We start from the raw sequence: 25,247 nt of genomic DNA, 5'->3' as shown, positions 1-25,247 counted from the left end.
TATTGCTCCATATGTTCCTAACAATGCACTTCATACTCAAACTGCAGGTTTACCTGTGGTTCCTAGAGTTTCTAAAAGTAGAACAGGAGGCAGAGCTTTCAGTTCTCAGGCTTCTCTCTTGTGGAACCAACTTCCAGTTTCTGTCTGTGAGGCTGACTTTTAAGATTAAACTTAAAACTTTCCTTTTTGATCAATCCTATAGTTAGGGTTTGCTTGGGTTTCATGAGTTATCCTTTATTTATGCTGCTATAGGCTTAGACTGCTGGAGGGTGAAACTAACCTAATTTCCTCACTCTGCTACTGTTTTTACTTGCTCTACTGTAATCAGTTCTATCATTAACATGATATTCTTTGTCTTTCTTCCAGTAGAAACTACACCTGGAACTGGAACAGTCATTCAGTGTTTGTCTGCGTCTCTTTCCTGTCCTCTCAAACCCCAGCCAGTCGAAGCAGATGGCCACCTGCCCTGAGCCTGGTTCTGGTTCTGGTTTTGCTGGAGGTTTCTTCCTTTTAAAAGGAAGTTTTTCCTTTCCACTGTGAACTGCTTTGTTTATCTTTAGAAACACAACAACTTCATCACACAAAAAGTACAAAGAATACTACAAATTAACCATGAAACATAAAAAACATAAAAGTATGAAAGATAAATGAATATTTCAGTTTTTTGTTAATTCTTTCCTTCCATCCAGTTTTTCCACCACTACATTCCCAAGTTTGATGTTATGTTATGTCCTTGCAAGATTTAAGTTTTGTTTGAGTTATTTTTGGGGTTTTATTGTTTCTGTGATTCTTCATATATGTGGAATTCTATTCTGTGATTGCCTGACGCTGCTGTAACACTAAGGTCTTTGTTCTGGACCATTCTCTCCTTAATCTACATTCCGTGGAGGTAAGATATTCTGTTTTTTTCTCTGCCTAAAATAACTTATCTTGTTGTAGTGATGATGAAACTGAAGCCTCGTGAAATAAAGAACCACTTTGACGCAACTGCTTCATGAATGTCACCCTGCTTTGATGCACTTAACACAGATTACACACAGTGATATCTGCTGGCTTTATGTCAGAACAGCATCTGAGTGAAAGATCTGACAAAGATTCATTGCTGCATGTTATATAAAGCTTTGTACTTGTATTTAATAAATATTGTGAATATACAATATACATAAAAGCTTGTGGAATGGGGCCAGTGCTTGTGCTATTTTAAAAAAATTGAATAATACTCAAGTGTAGCAGATAGATGATGATGAAAGAAGGGTGACACCTTTTTCCTCAACTTGCCAAATACTTAAGCTCTCGTTAAAACAGGGGCACCAGGTTGGATATTGATCAATACCAGATTGATTACCTTATAGGAATTCAATCATTAAATTTTTCAATTTATTCTTCCTTTTTATTTTCTTAACTCAACAAATTTTTTTTTATTTATTAATTTTTTTTTTTTTGGGGGGGGGAGTGTGTGTGTGGGGGGTACTGTTTCTTTGATTCTTCTTTGTTGTCTTCTCTGTAGGTTTTATATATTGTTCTGCTGTGTAGTCTGCTTCCTGTGTCCTCAACCACCCACACATGTGTTCCCTGTTACAAATCAATCATCTGTTTCCCCTTAACAATCATCCTCTGCTTTTAAGACCAGTTCATCTTTTTCACTTTCCCACTGGCTCTAATGTGTTTTGTTTAAAGGACTAATGTCTGAGCAAGATCTAGAGAAACTCATCCACATGTTTTTCTTTAGTTGCATTGATTACTGCAACAATGTCTTCACAGGTCTGCCTAAAATATCAATCAGACAGCTGCAGCTGATCCAGAACGCTGCTGCTCATGTTCTCACTAAAACCAGGAAGTTAGAGTACATAACACCAGTTCTAAAATCCTTACACTGGCCCCCTGTAGCGCAGAGAATAGACTTTAAAATACGTCTGCTAGTTTATAAATCACTGAATGGCTGAGCATCACAATACATTAAAGATCTGCTGTTGTTGTATCAACCTTCCATACCACTCAGATATTTTGGTTGTAAACTACTCTGCATCCCCAATACCAAAACCAAATATGGAGAAGCAGCATTCGGCTTCGATGCACCTGAGTTCCTTTAAATCAAGGCTAAAAAACCATGTGGTTATAGTTATTTTGAACCATAATAAATGGAACATTGACCAACATATATGATGTGAATTGATGGTTTTGATGATGGCAGTCCACAAAATGTTTGGTACTGGCTTCTCAATTGGTAACTGTATGTAACTGTATGTCATTTTATCAACTGCCTTGTTGCTAAAATGTGCTATACAAATGAACTTGACTTGACGTGACAATCCTGTTAGTCTAAATATCAAATACCTCACAGATTATTGGTACCCCATTTCGGTCACACTATGAACATTAGAGTAACTGTCATTTGACAGGGTTTGAATGCAGCTCTTCTATCTGACATGTAACAAAGTATTAAGGATTAAGTATTAGCTAGTATTGAGGTGACCATTTCTGTTGTCCATTTCTCACACATCAGTTTCTCATCTTAGTGTTTAAAAAAAATATAACACAGATGTTTAGATCAACTCTCCATGTACTAGTTGCTCCACTTTTTTCTCTTTTTTAATTTTTTGGGACATGAGTTAATGTTTCCAAAGACAAATAACAAAGCATGTTTTCCACAGAGCTGCCAGCTGAAAAGTAAAACACCATTTATATAACAACCTGCAATGAGCTAGATAATAGAGGATTACAGTAACATTAGTACAACATTCCACAGAAAGAACAACAGTAATTCAGCATTGTGAAGTTGTCCTAAATAAACAGAACAGTTCCTGGTGCTTTCAAGATCTTGAGAGCTAACTTAATACTTCAGGGGCGGCTATGGACATTCTTTGGCTGTGATGGTTTTCCAGCTTCAAGGAAAAAAATATGAAAACAGAAAAAAACAACTATTCTCTCTTCATCTCTCACCAGGAGAGCAACACAGAGAGAACTGAGGGAGGATGTTTTTATTTTACATTGAAATTAATCAAAATACTCATTAACACTGCATGTCTTTCTTTCGAGACTCTACTGTATTTTTCACATTCAAACAAGCTAAAACCCAAACTAAAAACAGCTGGCTTCCCTAATGATACTGAGCTGAGATGGAATGCAGTTGGGTGTTATGTGTCTGAGACCCAGAACCTGTCACTACCAGACCACAAACGACTCAGCAGAGACAATAAAGAATAAAAAAAAACCTGTCAAGTTGAATTTTTTTTTACATTACCAATTAATTTTTTTTAAACATGTTTTTAAAATTCACAAATATTCTATCTATAATTGCCCATAATATGAGAACGTTTCAGCCAATAAAAGAAATGAGAGCTGAAGTCAATGGGTAAGTCTACAAAAAATTAGAAAAATGTCTGGATTGTCAGTTAGTGTCATTATCAACACAAGAGGTCCTGCTTCATTCTGGTTAATAAGTGGAAAATATATTCACATTATTCCTGTAAGACTCAGGCCTGATAGGGGAATTCATCTCAACAGATTTTCAGGGATGCTTCACAAATTACTAATGGGTGTTTTTAGCTAATCCATAAAAAAATCTGTACTAATTCTAATCTGTGTATAGTCAAACTGTAAAAAACAAACAAACAAACAAACAAACAAAAAAACCCATCTTGGATTGTGTATTGCTGACACACATCTGCTTAAAAACTACCTGTTTAACATGCAAACTACACTTGAGATGCCTAAAATAAATGACTTAACAATTGCCTCGATTAAAAAAAAAAAAGGTTTTATGAAAGGAGTTTGACCCTCAGTGTTTTTTTGTAAGTTCAGTCAGAAGGATTTTGGACTTTGGTTTCAGCACCACAGCTGGTTTTAAACAATTCTACAAGTGTAAGTGCAAGGTTTAGTTTGCCACTGTGAAAAGGGAACAGACACTTTTTTAAGTGGATGGAGTTAGTTTTCATGTGTCAGGACTGTGGGGTAGTGAAAGATCTGTGTCCTTAAAGAGATAGTTAAGATCTTTTGAAATGTGGTTTTGTGTAAAGATTATGATCACTAATATCTTACTTGTTGTAGGTAGGTCTTTAAACAACCTCAGTTTGGAGAAACAAGGTTTCTAACCAGATTAACGAACTAATGGCTGGTCTGAGTGGAGCTAACACCAAAGTGGATTGTTGATCTAAAAAGATCTTAAAACAACTGGAAACTCAAAAATCTCATAGTGGTTCATGCAAATATTGTTATATAAACCTTACATGATTATTTATGTTGAATTCTATGGTTATTCGTAAGTACAATAATAGCAGCAGCAGCACAAGCTGGCATTTGATGCAGCCTGAGACACTTCTAGCAAAAAATGACATTATTCCTGCTTGAATAACTGCAATGCAGAACTGACAGTGATGTAAAGATTTAAAAAACAGTGTTTGCATAAACTGCTGTGTTTGAGATTGAAGTTGTTTCAAAACAATGGCAGTCTACTTTATTCTTAGCTGCATTCAGACTAGCCATTAGTTCATCAGTTCTGTCAAAATCATAAAAAATCTTCAAACCGGGGTTTTGTTTCAAAGAGCTATCTACAACTAATGTGTTAGTAGTTGTTCATAACTTTTCCACAGAACCCCACTCCAGAAGTTCTGAAAATTAAATCTAATGTGACCTTGGTTCGGTAGAATCACGTCCCATCTCTTTTTCAGTGTGATTACCAGTTGTCCAAAGATAATATTCACTCACTGCCCTCCAAGAAGAGATGAAAGGTCATCTGAAATCTCCTTTTGCATTAAGTACAGTTTACACAGTCAGGTTTGAAGAGCAAAGCAAACGTTTAGACTGGGTCTGTAGAGCTAAGCCCATAATGTGCTTTCTGCCTTAATGTACAATCATACTGACCCACCAGGCTTGGTGTTCAGGGTGCTTTTAGGATTGCATTATCCCCATGCTTCAAACGGGACACTTCTGAAGAGGGAGAGAACCATGGAGCTCTGCTCGTAAGGCAACTACAGAGCAATTGTGCAGTTGATACACACTCGTCAGGCTGGCAGTCATTTCTGTGACTCTGTTATGATTCAGTCACTCAGGTGGAAGAGTTTCAAGTTCACAATTCAACAAAAGTGTTGACGGAAACTTATGGTTTCTAAAGATACTTCTGTTCTCGGTAGTGACATTTTTCTTTTTCTATTAATTATTTTACATTGGTGATCATGCGTTTATAACTTCTATGTTCAGCAAATCGTGACTAACATGAGAGTTTAAAAACATTAGACCCTTGATTTATTTTGAGACAAAAGTAAAAGTTAGCGTTTAGCTTTTCCAACATGAAAAATAACCTATAGAGCTGTTCTACATTGATGACAATAAATCTACAAATTGAGAACAACTTTTGAAGTTTCACAGTATTCTTTGACTCTACATTCTTTGACTGCTAGAGCCTAAAATTAATTTGACTTTAAAGGTATGAGCAACTATTTTTTTAATTCTGGTGAGTCAAAATATGACTTAACTCATTAAGACCTGCTAAAGCAGATGATAGATAAAAAGACACTTCTCGTCTTAATGCAATAAAAAAATTTGCATATCAGCAAAAATATTTTCAATACTCAAACACACAAAAAGGCACGTCTAAAGGCCAATTATTAATGAAGTGGTCAGAATTTCATGTTTCCAATCTAGTTTCTTCAAAACAAACCTCCCCCCCCCAAAAAAACAAACAAAAAAACAAAACAAAAACAACAACTCCACTTCAAAAAACAAAGTTAGAATATTGTATAAAATGTAAATAAAACAGAATAGAATGATCTGCAAATCCTATAAATCCCTATTTTATTTACAGTGGTATGTCCTAAAAATATCAAATGTTTAGACTAAGAAATTATATACTTTTTCAGCAAGGTAACTTTGAGTTTGATGGCAGCAACACATTTCAAAGAAGTTGTCCAAGGGGCATTGAAAGTCTGTAAAAAAGTGGTTTAAATAAGAATTAGCTGCAGGAACATTTTGCAACTAATTAGATTAATTGACAACAGGTCAGTAAGAGGACTGTGTATAAAAAAGCCATCTTAGAGAGGCTGAAACTCTCAGAAGTAAACATAGGCAGAGGTTCACCAGTCTGCGAAAAAACTGCGTAGAAAAGAGTGGAACAATATTAGAATAATATTCCCTAACAGAAAATTTGGGAGACTGAATAATCCATTATCTGCAGTTCATAATATCATCAAAAGATTTCAAGAATCTGGAGAAATCTGAGCTCAAAGGACAAGTCTGAAAGTCAATATTGGATGGCTGTAATCTCTGGGCTCTCAGAGGGCACTACATAAAAAACTGATTCTGTTCTGGACATCACCTCATGGACTCAGGAACACTTCCACAAATCATTGTCTGTAAACACAGTTCACCCTGCCATCCTCAAATGCTGATTAAAGCTCTATCATGCAAAGAAGCCATGTGTGAATACCATCCAGAAACACTGCCATCTTCTCTGGACCTAAGCTCATTTAAAATGAACTTAGGCAAGGTAGAAAACTGCTGTGGTCAGACAAACTCAAATTTGAAATTCTTTTTGGAAACCACTGACACCATGTTCTAGAAACTAAAGAGGAGAAGTACCATCCAGTCAGTTACCAGCGCACAGTTCAAAGGCCTGGCTGTCTGATGGTATAGGGGTGCATTAGTGCCTCTGGCATGGGTAGCCTGAACATCTGGAGAGGCACCATCAATTCAGAAAACTATATACAGGTTTTAGAACAATTTATGTTCCCATATCATTGACATCTTTCTTAGGGAAGGCTTTGCATATTTTAGCAAGACAATGGTAAACCTCATACTGCATTCATTAGCATGGCTTCATAGAAGAAGAATACAGGTGATGAACTGGTTTGCCTGCAGTTCAGAACTCTCATCAATCAAAAACATTTGACTTGTCATGAAACACAAACTTTAGCAAAAACAACCAGGACTGTTGAACAGCTAGAATCCTGCATTAGACAAGAATGGGACAACATTGTCCTACAAAAACTCCAGCAACTGCTCTCCTCAGTTTCTAGAACTTTACAGACTCTTGATAAAAGAAAAGGAGATGTTTCACACCTGAACCTGAAACAACTTTAAAAAGAAATGTTGCTGCCATAAAATTAAAATCTTTTTTTTCTAAAAATGGCCCAATTCCTTCGTTTAAACATTTAATATGTTTACTGTGTTCTATTGCAAATAAAATTTTGGTTTACTGTGTTCTATTGCAAATAAAATTTTGGTTTATTACATTTGCAGAACATTACATTCTGTTTTACATAATATTTACATTTTACAGAATGACCCAACCTTTTTGGAATTAGGGTTGTAGCTCTGCGCAAATGACTTTGAGAGAAACACCAGAGTTCCATTAAAACAAAAAAATATTTATAGGAAAAGATCATGGATCCAATTTCATTTGATTAAGTAGGCACCTACATTTTTGTTGTTGTACCTTAGATATCAGGTTCTGTTGGTGCTCAATGTTCAACCCCCTAGCTATTAGTATGTAGGTTCATAAGGCAGATTAAAGGACTACGGAAACCTCAGATAACTCCCAATCCTCAAATTCTTCCTTTTCAGACTCTGTTGTTACTCTGCAAAAAAGGGGAGGGGTTCACCTCAATCAACTCACCTTTTTGTTTTTGAAGGAAGAAACCCAGATGCCTCTCTGATCTTATCAAGAGGAGAGAAACTGACCCCTTTCGCAGCAGACTAAAAGAATGCATACACTAATCACTGTTGCTGACTCTAAACAGGATTTACAACCCCCCCCCCTTTCTCAGACCTCTCGCTTGAAAGACGAAACCGAAGTGTCAAGAGTAGTACTTTGGAAGAAATTTATATTCTGAGAAAAGAACAACCAAGGACCTGTTTAAACTCAAGAAACAGATAACGCCTTCGGTCTACTGACATCAAAGGAATTATCACATTCCTTCAAATCTAGTTAGTCTCAAGTACCCCATCATCCTGGTCTCTGCTTAGTATAAGTTTGAACTATACCTACCAAATGTGAACTTTCTAATCTGTTCCAAATAAGTTTCTGGACTGCAACCCTCATGTTAAAATGTGATATTTGTGCTAATATTGTTTTTCTCCTTTCAGTTACAAGAGTCACATGTTTCATCCTGCCATCAGGTTGCAAGCATATCAATATATGTGTTTACTGTGCCAATGACCATGATTCATTAAGAATAACTTCATGTGAGAAGACTTAATTTAATCACTGATCGAGTCTGCTTCCCCTTTTGCCAACTAAATTTAATTCTGAGGCAGAAAAGAAATGCAAAGATCAAATTACGTTAGTTTCTCCTTAAGTGTCAAAACTCCCCCTTCGAGGAGGAGTATTGCTCATTGGCTAAATGACCACCGAAACGTCCTGCCTTCTTTTAAGAACTGCGGTTATGATTGGACGGTAAGCGTGCAAAGGCCAACCCCCAGCCTCGTTGAAAAGTTCCCCGGCTTCGGCTTGACTCCCGGTCCTGCTCCCCCATCCTACTCCCTGATTCTTTTTTTTTCGTTCTCTGTGCTTTTTCCTCGTCCCGTCTACTTTTAATTTTATTCCTCTTGTTTTTCGCATTGCTGACATCACATTTTTTGTTTTGAACCAAATTTTTGTCGTTAATAAGTTCTTAGTTTATTTCAGCGGTCAACATTGACGGTAATGAGTAACAGTCCGAGCCTTTATTAAATTCCCGTGCGTCTTCTTTGTGAGACCAACTCTTCACTTCCAGCTTGACCATCAAACCAGCTTCGAACGGCCATCCCAGAGTCGTTCACCTGCCTGCTAAAGACGAGCTGCCGAATGTTTGGACCAACGGAACCGGCCGAAGGTTCGACTCAGCTCCCGCTGACGGAAAGTGCCCTGGAGACGAGCCCTCCCGGTCACCTTCCTCCCGCTGTGGCCTAAAAGTTCCCGACTGGTATCGAGAGACAGCGGCCAGACGGATCCTTCTCTTGGTAGGACAAACTCTCTGAACCATTTGCTGGCTAACTTCTGGTCTTGCTCTGTGCTCTTCGATAAGAGTTAGTTTCACTCAGGTGGCCAAATTAATAATAATAATCGTCATTTCCATTATGGAAAGGTATTTTCTCAAACTCCCTCTGCCTCAAAAATATTAACCTCTTAGATTTGATTAGACTTTGTTTAACCTTCATGCCATTATAACGCCTCGATCAGTATCTTATTACCATATTCAAATGTGCAATATTTTCATAAACTGCCAGTACTTGTGTTATATTTGTCTGCTCAATAAATGTCACATAAATAGTGCAAAAACGTAATTCAGTGTGCGTGTGTTTTGATATGATTTTAATCCGAAGTGAAGAACTCATGATTTAGGGTAAATGAATGTTGAGACTGATAACTAAAACTTATAGATTTATATAAAATTTCCCTCTTTTGAGAGGGTGGTGCCCCGTAACATTATAATTTGGGAATTATTATTAATTCAAACATCTCCATCTCAAAATAAAATATACCTTTTTCCCTACAAGTAGCTGCAAATATTGCCTCTTTCACACGGCCCCTAATTCAGAAGTCCGGCTCTACTCCACTCTACTCGGCTCGGCTCCATAAAGAATGCATCGCGTTCACACCGGCCAGTTTGGTCTGTAGCAGAGGAACGCCTCCTCGTGTTGCGAGGGGCGGGGCCGCAATGCAAGGGGGTGCGCTACTGAAACTTAGTGCAAGTTGTGTAAACAAAGAAAGCGCTATGGACAATGTTGGCCCTGTGTTGTTGCTGTTTTTTAAACTTATGGGGATTCTCCTGAGACTTCAGGAAGAAGTCAGGGACCGACGGCGAAAAAATGCAGATGTAAACGCTTGCAAAGCGAGCCGAGTAGAGTGGAGCGGAGTGGACTGTTAGGGTACGTGTGAAAGGGACATATGTGGATATTGCATGCAGATCAGTTACTGAATTACTGCCAGTTTTAACAATTTTCTTTTCTTCAGAATTGGGTTTCCAGATGTATTTTTTGGGTTTACAGATTCTGTAAACTTTATTAAATAAGATCAACAGTCGGACAAAAATTTGTCTCAGGTGTACAGTCAAGGGTGGTATTTTGGAAAAAGATGATGTGAGTGTATGATGTTCTTTTAATGTTTCACAGATTTTTCTCTGTTTTGTGTGTGATTTCCATGCAAAATGGAAAAAGATTCATCAAGAAAAAGATTTTTCACTAAAAAAATATAAATAAATAAAATTTGAAAAGTGCAGAAGTACAGTTTTTAAATTGTAAATGAAAGCCAGTTAGTCAGTTTGACAATAATCTCTGGCAACTTGGAGTAACCTGGTTTCTTTGATTTATTTGGATTTTTGAGCTGATTTAGGCAGCAAAGATGGTCTTCAAATGAGGAGATTTCAGAGAATGTCTTCTGAATCTAATCTTCTCTGTCAGGTCTGTGTCAAGTATCGTCTTGACTAGAACATGGAACAGTCTGATGAGTGTGTATCAGAGACTTCCCTATTCCAGGAATCAGCTCCTCAGACTCAACTGTAGAAACAGAGAGAATCTTTTCTTTCTGTGATGAACATGCATTCAAAGAAGTGCTGTAAAAAACAAACAAAAAAAGTTTTAATTATAATAACAAATATTTTTTTTTACTTCTGTAAAATCTATTTGCAGTAACATTCTAGATTAATATTGAATAACTTAGCAATAATTCTGCTTCAAACTTTGTTGTCTCACCTCAAAGATATTCAACACGATGAAAAAATCACCACAAAATTTATAATGCGAACAGAGTTCTAACCATACGATGGTATGTACAATGCATTTATGGTAACAATACGAGAGATGAAAAGAGATAAGACAAAAACTGTTTTTCAAACTCCCATCATGCAGGTAAGAATATACACAGGAGACCTGAGGAGTATCATCTCTGATGGTCTGTGAGGGCAATGCCCATCCTGGTCCTGTTCTGGTCCCAGAAAAAACATGTCAAATAAGAGCTCAATTTAGAAATGAATAAATAGAAAGCACCGATCCTTGTAGACCTCCAGGCTGAAAATTTCTTTTTAAGGAGAAAGTTTAAAGTAAATTGGTGAGGAGTTAGTGTTAACATAGTATCAAGCAAAGGAGTCTGAGCAGACGGGTTACTGGGGTATTGGTTTCTTGCCCACTGTTCTGTTTTGTGCAAAGAAATGTCAGAGAGTCACAGAGGCACCTGCAGGCACCTCCTAAGGCTCATCAATGGGTGGCGTGGCTGTAGTCCCCTCAGGGTCTAGGGACTCCGGTGAATCCAGTGGGGTAGTGTCCTTGGTGGGGCTGCCCTTGCTGCTGGGGGTACTTTCCCCAGCCTCGGCTGAAGTGCTGCTGCTGCTGCTCTGGCCATCTTGGCCCTCGGAGTTCTCCAGCATCTCCTGGATGAGAGGCGGCATGGAACCTGGAATCTCCATCTTCAGAGAGACAACCCGCTCTGCTCCTGCAAGACAATAAGGCAACTTTAGTTTGAGCACAAGTTGTCAAACATCTCATGGTGCTCACTGTTCATCTGCACTAGCATAAAATATTTCACATTGTGTCATGAGACATCATTATGACATCTGAACAAACTACATCCATGCAATACAAGAAAAAAAACACAAAAATGGATACTGAGATAAAATTTCCTTGTAAATATTTAAATCTTTTGTTAGTGTTTTTGAACATTGCTAAGCAAGCAGCGCTAGTTTCCTGCTCCGTGTGTACTGTGTAAGAGTTCAAGCTGCAGCAGATTGATCTTGTCTTTTCAACTAATATGCATACGTATATGACATCCTTTCATAAACTGAAACTTTTTTCCTACCTTTGGCGCTGATGCTGCGCAGGTCGGTGATTTTCATCAAGGTTTTGGGGAACATGTGTGGTTTGCTCGGCCGGCGCTTCCTCACATAGATCTTTAGAGCTTCAAGCAGTGGCTCCTGGAGTTCATCCACCTTGGAGGGCTCCTCCAGGTCCTGACGGTCTGACACATACACATGTACACACACACACTTAGTCAGACATGAGGCTCACTCATACCAAATCAGTGTCTTACTTTTATCAGATGTAGACAAGCTGGAAATTTTCAAGGTTCCGTTGCCTTATTTGATTAAGAAACAGGAGTTTGTTCTGTTATCAACTCATTTGTTGCAGAGGAGAAATAGCATAGGCAGCTACAATTGAAAAAAATTGAGCAGAAAACTCATCTGAATTCTCTCATTTGATTAGTGCTGCTCATCTTTAAAAATGCAGATGCAAACTGCAGGAACGCAAACCCTGAACTCATTAAAACTGATTAGAAGATTTAGGATTAACAGCCATGCATCTGTCCATACAACACTTTTCTGTACACAGCAATCACTACAATAATTCAGAGGTCAAATACATTGAGACTGTGCTCAATAGTGACACTTGTTCAAAATTGGACATGCAGTTCGTTTTAGGGCTTCATCATTTTAACTTTTTCTGTCTTTCTTGTACAAACTCAGACAATCAACCTCCAATTGTCAAAGCTGAAAAGTACAGCATTTTGAACTACATTAAAACTTTTTTAATGAAAAAGATTCTACCTGCGGAGGAATCAAAGAAAAATTAATTTTATTACTTTTGGTTAGCATTTTACTGCTTTTTGACAGCATTTAGCTACTTTTGGCTAGAACTATACTACTTTTTATATATAATAGACAAATGAAGAGAGAAACAAATGAAGCCATGCCAATTCAGACAGTGCCTGAAATAACAATATCCACGTCACATGTAGGGGAACCTGGACATTTTGATTATAAATGGGCTCCTGGATCAAAACATTCATGGATGAGGCCAGAGAACTTAACATTGTTGAAATGTTACTATGAGAGCAAGCTTAGAGAAAGTGGCTATATCGGTAAAAATGTGCGAACTATAGAAAGATCAATACCCAACATCTAGAGTGACTCAGAAACAACTTTGGACCCAGTGTTCCAACATTCAAGAAACAAATCTGCCATCACACCTAGATATTGACAAGGTATAACAAAAATTTACAGCAAGGGGGAGCCAGAATGACAGGTTGGGGGAATATATCATCATTCCCTTCATCTGAGTATGGGTACTGAGCTCCATTGAAAAGCCCTTAGAATATGAATACATGTAAAATGCAAATATTTCTAGTTTGTTTTCTTCCATCTATTACATGAAGCAGTGAGGTCTTGTTAGTCTGTTAGGAAGACCCTACCCCCATGTGTTTAAGATTTTTATTACCAGACAAAAAGTAGTCCATATCATAAAAAAGGTAAGAAAAAAAAAAGAAAAACACAACCATCATAAAGCAAACAAACAATTATTCCAATATTTACAAAAGCTTGAGGTATATCTTGTCTTGCTATAAGTTGCAGTTAACAGAGCTCTTACTATTAAGTTGTTTGACACATCCAAATGGCACATAAATTTATACAGGTAATTCCTCGGCAAAGCATGAAAAGTTGGAATGTTGCTTATGACAAACATTTCACTTGCAGATGTCCATCTTGGAAGTCTGTGGAGGATTCTAAATGCATCCTGTTAGGCTACTTGCAGTTTCTTCATTATACCTTTGCTCTAGTTACACCACAGGTGAGCCGTATAAAAGGAAGTGCAATAAGCTTGAAAAAGGGATACTTTAACCTCATCTGTGCTCATGTTAAATTTGCGTGCCAACATATTAGCTTGCATGTACAACTTACAACACTGTCGCTTCACATCATTGTCACAAAGATTACTCTTAAAATATGACCTAGATATTTCACTTTACTCACCATGTCCAAAACTTGATTTGCTAAATAAAAAGAAGGAAAACTCATATACTAATGCTACTTAATTGTAGCAATCATAACAATACTCTTTTTAGGATTAAACATGATGTCAAACTGGACACTGTATTTAGCACAGACCCTGAGGAACTGCTGCAAACCAGCTCTATAGGGAGACAAGAGGACAAGTCTGTAATCTGCGTACATTAGGTGATTTACAAGATGGCTACCCACCATACACCCAGTCTTACAATTACTTAGTTCAAGAGAAAGACAACATTCCACCTTGTCGAACTCTGTTAGATACAGAAAAAGGTTCAGAAACCTCCAAACCCCACTTAACCTAAATAGATTGATGAGAATACCAATAATGTAAAATTCTGATTAAATATGCACGGACCCCTCTACTTTGTAATTTAATAAAAGACTTATGGTGATTAACCCGGTAAAAGATTTAAATGTATCTAGAAAACTCATAAAAATGTTTCCCTATGTATAGCAATATTGCTCAGACTTCTATCCAACAGTAAGTTATATTTCCTAATATCCTTGTCAAATCACATTCCTTTTGTATATGATATTCTCATAACTGAGCAACTCTGGAACCTTTTTACAGTTTAATTCCACATAAACAGGAATGTGATCAGCTGTTGCCAAAGGATAATAAATTTCCACCTTAGTTACGTATTCATGTACATCAGCAGTGCATATACAGTGATCAAGCCAAGATGTTGTATGCCATGCTTCACTGATATATGTATGGCTGTTGGCTAGCAGCTTCATTTTAGTAGATAAAACCAGGTTATTGTTTAGACAAAACTGGACTAAGTGATGCCCAAAAGGGAACAACATCTGAAAAATCAGCATTCAAGTCACCAACAATGAAGACAATTATAGTCACATTCATGTTTATGTTACAGAACAAAGATTCCAGCAGTGGGCCACAAGGTGGCAGTGTATACTCTGAAGTCAGAACTTGTCAGGCTTACAGCCACAATCAGAGGTGAGCTGTACTTTTCATGGATTATGCAAGAGTCTGTAATGTTCGCTCAGGCTCTGTGAATTGACTATAAATATAAATTGGTGAGTAAAAATCCAGTAGGGAAGGAGGGTGAGCTGTATCAAATATGACAAGAAGAAGGAGAGAGAAGAGTCCTAATGAAAAGAGAACTTGTGAAACTTGTGTAACACTAGAACTTTGTGCAGGTGTGTGGGAGAAAAGGATTTATACTTGTGTGTTAATGTGTATGCAGACTGACATGAGGGAGTTATGCCCATTCTTGAGGTGAAATCAGACAGCCGGAGAAGCTGCAGGCGGCGAGACGAAAAACTGGAAAAGTACAGGAGAGCCAGACAACTGCATCAAGCCAAAGATGAGAAGATACACTGTATTTCCAAAGGTATTCACTCAGCCATCCAAATCACTAAATTCAGGTGTAGACTGCTTCTACAAACATTTGTGAAAAAATGGGTCGCTCTCAGGAGCTGAGTGAATTCCATCGTGGTACCACGATACGATGCTACCTTTGCATTAAGTCCAGTTGTGAAATTTCCTCGCTACTAAATATTTCACAGTCAACTGTTAGTGGTATTATAACAACATGGAAGCAATTGCAAATGACAGCAACTCTGCCATGAAGTGGTAGGTCATGTAAAATAATAGAGTGGGCTCAGGGGATGTTGAAGAACATAGTGCACAGAGGTCGTTAACGTTGTGTAGAGTCAATAGCTACAGACATCCAAACTTCATGTGGCCCTTAGATTAGTTCAAGAACAGTGCATAGAGACCTTTTTGGAATGGGTTTCCAAGGCTGAACAGCAGCATCCAAGCCTTACATCATCAACTGCAATGCAAAGCTTTGGATGCAGCGATGTAAAGTGCACCGCCACTGGACTCTAGAGCAGTGGAGATGTGTTCTCTGGAGTGACAAAATCACGTTTCTCTTTCTGGCAATCCGATGGACGAGTCTGGGATTGGTGGTTGCCAGGAGAACAGTACTTGTTTGGTGTGGAAAAACCTGACTGGCCTGATCTCAACCTGATAGAACATCGTTGGGATGAATTAGAGAAGACTGCCAGCCAGGCCTTCTTGTCCAAAATCAGTGTCATCATAATTGCATTGCAACAAAATGTCTCAGATAAGTGTTTGGTTCACACATACTTTTTCCCACCAGTGCCCTAATAGACTGAACAGAAAAACATGATGCAATAACCTAACTTGCAAAATTGTTTATTAGAATCAGCTTCAAAATCCAAACTACAGACTACATGCAAAATCCAAACTATATACATATTTTACATTCCTGATTTAAAAAATCAGGATAGGGGAGATTACACATGCTGGCCACTCATCAGCTGCAGAAGTTTACCCAGCACACCCATGAGTGCTTGATTGAAGACATCAATCTGTGCCATCTCCTCCCTTTGCAAGGCAGCCTCATGCTCCCTTGCCTCACATCCATCACTGAAAAGCAACTGGATGTGCTCATCATGCTGCAGCCTGGATTGCTGCAAACATGATTGTTAGGTCCGGTTTGGTGTGGCTCCTTTTCCACTTGCCTAGACCAAAGACTGAAAAAGGAAGGGTAGTTAACCAAAGCAAGTATAAAAAATATATTGTAGGAAATAGATTTGCTGCTAAAAGCCAGTGATGAAATTTAAAAATACTTTGTTGTTGTATCTAAGAACAATTTTTATGTAGCTGTGCTTCACTTTATTTGTTTTACAAGGGCTACTTTAAAAATTTAAAATAAATCTTTTGAGTTGAATCTATGCAAGTACTCCTACTACTTTTTTTTTTTGCTAAAAACAATGTGGTGTGAAACATGTTTATTGTTTCTTACCAGTGTACATATTGCTGTGTTGTGCTGGACGCTGCCGGAGTTGAAGCAGCTGCTGGTTTTGGTTTTGCTGAAGAGGTAATGGAAATGGGAGTCTGTCCTGGATGGCTAACTAGCTAGATTGTTAGCCTAGATGGCTAACTAGCTAGCTCAGGGTCTGCATGCAAGAGACAACAGTGTTACTTTCAAAACATCCATGTTTAAAGCGAGATTACCACCAATGGGTAAAAAAGTGAAATAAAGTCACAAAACTCTCACCATCCTCTGCCAAGGTTTAATGCCATGCCTGAGTTGAGGCCACCTTCCTTCTGCCAGTCGGAGCCCGCAAATTGAATTCATTGGTTGAATTGCTCTTAGTCCTTTCTGTTCACTCCAGTCTGGCTATTGTAATCAATAATGGTACAGTAATCACTTTTCAAAGTTTTTAAGCTTTTCTCCACACTCTTGAATGTTGGCTGTTCCTGTGAGTGGTTATCAGCTCAGAGCGCTCCAGATTTAATTTCAGGCGGCTTAATTTACATGTGTCGGAATTCTGTTGTCAGCCAAAAGCACAGAAATGTCTGCACCTCCTCATAGTACCAGGGTGTTAGTTTATGTATTTCCGTTTTAATGGATGCATTATTTAATCTTTTTTTTAAAAAGTAAATAACATAAACAAATGTTGCTGTTTCAAGTTTTTAAAAATGGAAGATTTCTTGTGAAGGAGACACTCTCATGATTGACGTTGATCTCTGTTCACTCAAAGGCCTGCAGTCTGCTGATGTAAAACATTCAGCTTGGCTGGGCTTGCTTGAAACTTCAGCCGGGTAGGTCCAAGGAACTGAGCTGAAAGTGGGTGTGATCGCACAATGAAAAAACTGAACCTACACTGTGTCGACCAAAGTTAGGACGAGCCCTTGAGCCCATGGGAAAAGGCTATTGGAGTCAGCCTCATTTAAGATGACTACCACAGTAGCTGACAATAAAAAACAATAAATGGTTTTAACTATTAGGTGGTAATAGTTGACAGTTACCTTTGCTTTTAACTATTGGAGTCAACTCTGTCCGTTAGCAAAATATCTCCTGAACTACTAGACAGAATTTATTGGAATTTTTAGAAAGTAATCATTAAAAATATATCTGCAAAAGATTAACTTTTGGAGAAAATCCAATTCTGTGCAGACTGTGCATGAGATTTTAAAGGTTTGACCGAAATGGCTACAACTGTCATTTCTTACCATACCATGATCTTAGTCCAAAACTCTGGTGTGAAAGAAAGCGAATGATAACCAGTCTTTTGAGAAATGCTAGGTTTTTAATTTCTTCTGGGATAGGTCAAGCCTTCTGAGTGATGTCACTTGAGTGACTCTGCTGTGATGTACTTACACATCTTTTTCTTCTTCCTTATGGGTTTGCCACACTGCAGTTTTAGTTCACTGCCTAAGACATGGCAGCCTGTGGCTCACCTGGTTTAAAACTCTTGAGGAAGCTGGCTTACTTTCATCTCAAACTGGGCTGCAGCTTCACTCAGTATTTAACAGGCATCAATATAAAGTGACTGTGGTGAGTGAAGAGCACCTAGGTGCATTTTAATTGTGTTGTGGATCAGTTAAATCGTATATGCCTGTGTCATACACCCTGTTTTTCTAAACATGATGTAATCAGGCTGCAAACTTTAATTTCCATCTTAAACTGCTAGCTTTTTCTGACAGGTTGTGAGAGAAGCTAAAATTACTGAAATAGAATTGTTTCAGCTGGTTCTTGCATAAGGTACATACATGTTGCTGGTCTGATTTTTTGTAGTTACCTGCATTAAACATGTTGCAACAAAACAGTAAGTAAGTAAATAAATAAATAAATTATTTTTTTAAACATTGCATAGTTAAAGATGACATCTTTTGCAAAATTAGTGATGATGACAGCTTAAATCCTTTACAGCAGATGCCTGTTGAAGTAAATGTTTCCAAGAATCTAAGACAAAATCAAAAGTCTCCTATGAAAAGATGGGAATTGTTGTAGGCTTAAGACTTAATTGATAGCTAAATGCAACTACTACTAATCTGTAATAATCATAATGTAATGTCCTTATTATACCCAGAATTCTGCTGCCGTTTGCTTACCACCCGAGATGAGACAGATGGCGCTAAGTAGGCCTGTCTCTGTGTCATCCATCTCGATGGGCAGCAACTGGTTGGCAAACGTGAACACCAAGTCAGTGAGTGGGCCGAAGCCAGCGTTGTGCATCTGTGTCCGGTTCAGGGTCAGTCCATCTGAAAAAGTCATGGTGTCCTGGTCAGGAGTGTACCTTGTACAGATACGCAGGATCTGATGGACAGGAAAGGAAAGCACAGAGACAATTTGTCAGTAGAAACTCAACAGACAGGAAACTAAAAGTAATATACAGTTGAAGGGTAAAAAAAGTATGGCTTGGACACCAAAACTCTGTCACAAAATACTATTTATCTGACAGTGTCCCAACAAGACAGCAAGAATCATCTACGCCCCACTGCTTTCTGCTGTCATCTCTGCTACAACACATTACAATTTTAGAAATCTGACATGTTTATTTACTGCCCACTATGGTCACAACAATCTATAGAAAGTAGCTATTCCTCTTGTTTAGCTATTCCTTTGTCTCCTTTAGCAATAATAGTGTGTATAATAAAGCCATTAGCCAGCCAGGTCACTTTAGGCAGCGCTAAAACTGAGAGTGGCTCCCTTTAGCAATATGCTGGTGTAGATTCTCAGTCATCCAGGCCATGGTAAATTCAAAAAAGTTAAAAAACAAAAACAACTGGACTTCTATTCTATAGTTAAAGACGTTTCGCTTCTCATCCGAGGAGCTTTCTCAATTCAGAAGTAGAGAGTGTGGAGTTGAGCTTTTTAAAGGGATGTGATGTAAGCTGGATTGCTTGCAAATTGTTCTCACTCTCCTAACAATGGAGGCTCGTTAGGGTCCTTGTTTGTCTGACTCACTGATGGGCCACTCTGGTCACATGAGTGCAGGTGTTGATTGGAGTGAAACTGACTGGGGATCAGGCCTAAAGCTCCATTATATGTTTTTGAAAGCTGGAATCTGAGACCTCCTCCTCTGTTTAATGTTGGTTTCTCCTTTTTGACATAAATGGCTTCTTTTACCCCCCTCTCGAACCATCTGTCTTCTCAGTCCAAAATATGAACATTTTGATCCTGAAAAGAGTGTCCCTTATCCTTGAGGTGTAGGTGAACCGCTGAGTCCTGTCCAGAAGAGGTGGCTCTCCTGTGTTGAGTCATGCGTCTGTGGAGAGGTTGTTTGGTCTCTCCAACCTTTAGCAGTCCTCCAGCAGACCCCAAGCAGCTAGGACCTCAGGCTGGCAGGGTGACGGTTTGGAGTAAGCATAATGCTAAGACTAAGCCCCCAGTTCACCACTGATGCATTCACGTTTCAAACAGATTTTCCTCACTAAGCGACACACCAGCTGAGAAGCTAACCCTGGTAATTGGCAGCTCCGTAATCCAAAACATGGCACTAGGAACTCCAGTGACCACAGTCAAATGCATTCCTGGGGCCATAGCAGTGACATAGAATCCTACCTGAAACTGCTGACTAAGGCTAAGGTTAAATTCAGTAACATTGTAATTCACATCAGAGGTAATGACACCAGGTTATGCCAATTGGAGGTCACTGAAATTATTGTGCTTCGGTGTGTAACTTTGCAAAAACTATGGTGCATTAGGCAGGTAGATTTCTTACAGTTTGGATTTTTCTAAAAGCAGGGAACCAAACCTATGAGGAAAACCTAAATACCTTTATGGAAAATAAATGCCACTCTTAAAGGACATTCCATTGTTCTCAGTTACCTGGTCTCGAGCCTGTTTCTGACTCCTGCCTCCCGCCTCGTCCCTGGGCCCATCAGTCTAAGACTGCCTTCATGTGCTTTACCTTTTTCTGTGTCCTGACCCCTGATTCTCGCCTGATCCTCAGATTAGTTATCTGGCTCCATTCCCCTTGTTGGTAAATATGAAACTGGACCGGTTTCCACAAGCCAGCAGAGGAGTTCTTGTCACAGCAATTATAACCTCCAGAGACGACACCTGCCTACCTTCTGCAGTCTTGCTGAGAATCCAAGCTTCTGTTCCCCGCTCTCTATGGATTTTGAGAAGGTTAGTGGTTTTCTTTTTGAGCTCTCAACTGCCTGTAAGATTGTTTAAAGCCACTAACCAGTTTCTCTGTCCTCAGTGGTGCCGGGTCCAGCTGTCTGTGATCTCCCGTTCCCACACACTCCTATTCTTAATAAACTATTGTTTTACTGCTGTGTTTTGGCTGAAATTTCTGGTCCCCAGATTTCCCCAGATACAGGTTATCCTGTTTCTTGCAATGACAAACTGCTTGCTGACTATGACAAGACTTTCAATACCATTTTGGTTTAAAAAGGAGATATTTGAACAAGAAAAAAAAAAGACTACTTTTTTTTTTGTAAAACATTCAGATGACCTGGGCTGTTTCAAATGTCTCATTAGCAGCTGATTCTGGTTATGAGAAAAATGGTTCTGTACCTTGTCTGAAAACCTGTCAGTATCCGCTTTGTTGGAGCAGAGGGCGTTTTTGTGTTTCTCAGTCTTAACCACACATTCAAACAACAAATCGAATGGAATGATGTAGGGTCATTTGTACATGCATGGAAAAAAATAAAATAAACTGATCAGATTATTTCACCTGCTGACCCAAATGTGGTGATCAATGCAACCCATTTCATTATACAATGCACTGTCAGAAAAATGTGGAATTGGTGCTTACCACAGATTCAAATTTTGAAGCATGCTTCTTTTTGGAAACAGATCTTTCCTAACTAAAAGCGCTATCTGAAATTCCTACAGACTTGATGCCAGCTGACTGGATCCTGGTGCAAGACTTCAGAAGAAGAAACTCTGTGCTGGCAAGGACCACTTCAACTGCTGCCTCTGACAGACACAGCTGTCCAAGTTGCAGAGAGGGCAACTTGGATTCATTGTAAGCAGGTACCAGAGCCACAGGGCGACAATCATCTAGACGATCATAAGTGTGTCCAGAAAACAACAGAAGCATGAAGTGAAGAGGATGACAAAACTTTCTTAGTGAGGAAAGTTATTTTACTAAATAGGTGTAGGTGCTGATGACCTCTGACACCAAATAGGATAATATCCTGAACAACAAGCAATTGCTGTTTTGAAACAATAAAGGGCTCTCCATCTACAGAACTACTGTTAGAGGAAAAAGAGGCAACCTTTACTTCAATACTGAAAAACGCGAAGAGCGACAGTTTCTTCATGACAGCACTTGCACTCTCATCTACTTCCAGTGCCAATTATAGACATTTGTATTGTGGGTTTTTTGTGATTTTTGTGTTGGGTATTTATGTCACTCTAGTGGTGGGAATCATTCTTTCCTAATCAAGTAGAAAATCTACATTTACATGAACCATGTAATGTTGAATGGCTGTTCACTATTCAGTTACGAGGTAAACATTCCACCCCCTACAGTATACCTTTAAACTTATGGTACGGATAAGTACATTGCACAAAACAGGTCAGACTGTTGTGTTTGAATGTTATGCTAACTCAAATATTACTCTGTTATCTAAGACTCCCATTTTCTAATGTAGAGTACCACATACAGATTGTAAAGCTGTGCTTGTTCCCTACACTTTGTATAATGCTTCTCTTAATTTTTGACAAACTCTTCCAAGGACCACCTGCTCACCCTGTTACCAGGTACCAGATGTTTCAGTCTGGGGCTCCACTGTTCCAGAGGATGAAAAGCTGTGGACTTGAGATCAAAAGATCATTTTGTAATTTCTTCCATCTTTAGGGGTTGGTAAACTTATGCTTTGTGTTGAAACAGCCATAGTGGAAGTAAAAACTGAATTAACTGCTTTAAGACTTAATACTCTTCAGAACAGAATGGTCCTAGATCAGCTGACGGCTTCAACAGAGGGGGTGTTTGTGTATTGCTTGGTACGTCTTGCTGTACTTTCATTAATGTTCATTTATGTTCCTAATGGCCCTGTCTTGTTGTATAATTCCCTTAGTTAAACGATTAACAGAGAATTTGAATAATGTTCATCTTTTAAAGTACACTTTGCTCAGACTCACCTTCTGGTCACTTTCCAAACATCATCTATCAGAGGGATGATTCTGATAGCTTAGATTTCTCCTCGATCAGAGAGATAGGGTACAATTTGTAATGTTATGTTTTTTATATTATATGTATCCTCATTGATATGATCAGATTTATTTTCCTACTGTCATGTGGAATATGGACACCTAACGAATATGCTGATTGTGAATGTGGAGCCTACAAAATTCTTTGAAGCTATTTGAGTGGGCTGACACTGACAGTGAGTGGCAGGCACATCTGCAACATGAAACAGAATAAAACATGGTTACTGGCGGTGACTCTCACCGGCTGGCCAGCTCTGTGCTTAGGCACACACACGCAGTGTTTGATGTGTCCTCTGATACTCCCTCATCCAGCCCTTGTGCAAAGTATCTGCGTCCTTCACTATAAACTGTGCTGGTGAGCAGATGATGATGACTGAGCAGGAGCCAGAAAATCATCACAGTTGGCTTTCAACTCTTCACCTCTGTGGTCCTGCTAACTCAGTCCACTGGTTTGACTTGGTCAGTATAAACTCCTAGACCCATTTATCAATTAAAGGCCTAGTAATAAATAAAGGAATACATATCACCCAGCACCTTTTATGTCAGATTTGTAGACTAAGATTATTTTATGTTGAGAAAAAGAAATGAAAATAATGGTATGCTTAATGTCACACAATGTATTAAGATCTTGTACAGTAAGATCAGTTAGCGCTCAGAGTACGTTAGGGATGAATAGTCATCTAATGTGGAGTATGTGCAACCACAATTCCAACTTTTAAACAACTAATAATGAAGTCATGAGGAGTATGAATGATGAGTATGCTGAGTGAGTGAAAAAGTAGAAGTATGTGGTAACTCAAGTGTGTGATATTTGTGTGAGGCAATAATAAGAAATCTGTCAGCTGTCTTTGGGGTTTGTTTCGGTTCCAAAAAAAATAAATCACCTTAGATTGTGTGCACACATAATTTAGGAAATTGATTAACAGTAAAAATTTATAATTAGGTCATAGATTAGATAAATAGTTACTTTCTCTCTTGGCTGATAGTTTGGGTTTTGGTGATGTTGTTCTAAGTCACCTGTTTTGTGCTTTGTGTTGTCATAAACGTCTGTCTGCCTGTTCTGTGTGGGATTAGTTATTCAGCAGTGTCTCAGTAAGTAAAGTGGCGGTGGAAACGTAATGGTGACATTGGAAACCGTCTCTTTTTTCTCACTTAAATACCAGTTGCTCGGGTGTATGCCATATAGTGGTGGGCCGTCAGGGCCAGCAAGGCCTTCTCTGCTGGCCTAACATAACCAAGAATCATCATAATTTTAATAAAGGTTAATTTAATTTTTTATTTACTTTCCCAGATATCTAAAAGTATTAATATTCTCTTTGTGTCATATTATCCTCCTTCCAGTGCTTCCATTTTTTTTTGTTTTGACAGTAGCCTACCAGATATGTTTTAATTGCTGATGCAGGTTTGTTGATTTTTAAAATGCGCTGGATAATAGCCCATTTTGTACACAACTGAGGTGATGCAATGCCAAGTAGTGCTTAAGTGTTTCTAACTGCTCTCCAGTCCTGGTGTTATAAATGCTGGCATAATGAAAGGTATTTATTGACTAAGTTGGACATCACTGAAGGCCTAAGTGTGAAATGCACCGCCTGCCACTGATGCCATACAAGCTGGTTGGCCGCTGAAGGGGAGAAAAAGGGCAACTTTTTATGTTACATGTTATGCTGATTACTGATATATTTGAGGTTCCATTATAATAAGTTTTTTTACGTGTGGGGACAGATTCTTTAAAAATCTGAAACCCAGCGACGAAGGCCAGAGATAATAGTTGTCACGTACGCACACACACACACGCATGTACACACACGCAGGAAACCTCCCCTCCCTGATTTCCTTCCCTGCCTACTTTTTGTTTTTTTCTTCTCTTTTGCTCCGTCTGCGGGAAGAGAAGCACACAGAAGCATGCGGGTGGGGGCTTTACCCACTGAGGACTGGGTGACGAGCATATCTCTGCTTTGAAAGGCCTATTATATACAGTGCTGCTTGAAAGTTTGTGAACTAGTTGAGTAGTTTAGATTTTTCTTTATTTTTACCACGATTTTCTTATTTTCTCATTACCAGTTTTTGTATATGAAATTTCAGGTTTATGTTCATCAATTCCATTCACTTGTTTTGAGGAAAATGTGTGAGTTGAATGAAAAATGGAATCAGAGCATCTGCAAAAGTAAATGAACCACAGCTGCACTGATAAAGACAATCAGGTAAAAGACTCAGGTGAAGCACATGTGAGTGCTTGAGTAATCAATTAAGCAGAGCAATCAAATGAGACGTCCTTGGGAAAAGTTTGGAGGTGCACTGGTTAAAAGGGAGAGGAAACCAAGCAAACCACTGTTGTGTCAAGGCATAAAGACCAGATCAACAATGCCGAGAGGAAGGGAGACATCTGAGGATGTCAGGAAGAAGGTGGTGACAGCCCATCAGTCTGGGGAAAGCTATAAGACCATCTCCAAAAGATTCCAGCTTCATCCATCCACTGTAAGACAAATCATTTACAAATGGAGGGCACTAGGCATCACCGCAACTCTGCCCAGAAGTGGACGGC

The 25,247-nt window shown here is 38.7% G+C and overlaps 1 protein-coding gene across 1 annotated transcript in view; it reads right to left on the bottom strand.

The window, feature by feature from the left end:
• Window positions 1-10,196: 10,196 nt before the first annotated feature.
• Window positions 10,197-25,247, bottom strand: part of LOC108246978 (retinoic acid receptor beta) — a 223,651-nt gene continuing 208,600 nt past the window's right edge. The window contains exons 6-8 of the mRNA XM_037975733.1: window positions 18,646-18,850; window positions 11,765-11,923; window positions 10,197-11,401 (exon numbers count right to left, since the gene is read on the bottom strand). Of these exons, the coding sequence (XP_037831661.1) occupies window positions 11,157-11,401; window positions 11,765-11,923; window positions 18,646-18,850 (609 nt within the window). The 3' untranslated portion in view covers window positions 10,197-11,156. The remainder of the gene's footprint in view (window positions 11,402-11,764; window positions 11,924-18,645; window positions 18,851-25,247) is intronic.

Source organism: Kryptolebias marmoratus, linkage group LG5 (assembly GCF_001649575.2).
Source record: "Kryptolebias marmoratus isolate JLee-2015 linkage group LG5, ASM164957v2, whole genome shotgun sequence".
NCBI classification, from domain to species: Eukaryota; Metazoa; Chordata; class Actinopteri; order Cyprinodontiformes; family Rivulidae; genus Kryptolebias; species Kryptolebias marmoratus.
Note: the sequence above shows the minus strand (reverse complement) of the source record. Positions and strands in the feature narration are given on the sequence as shown.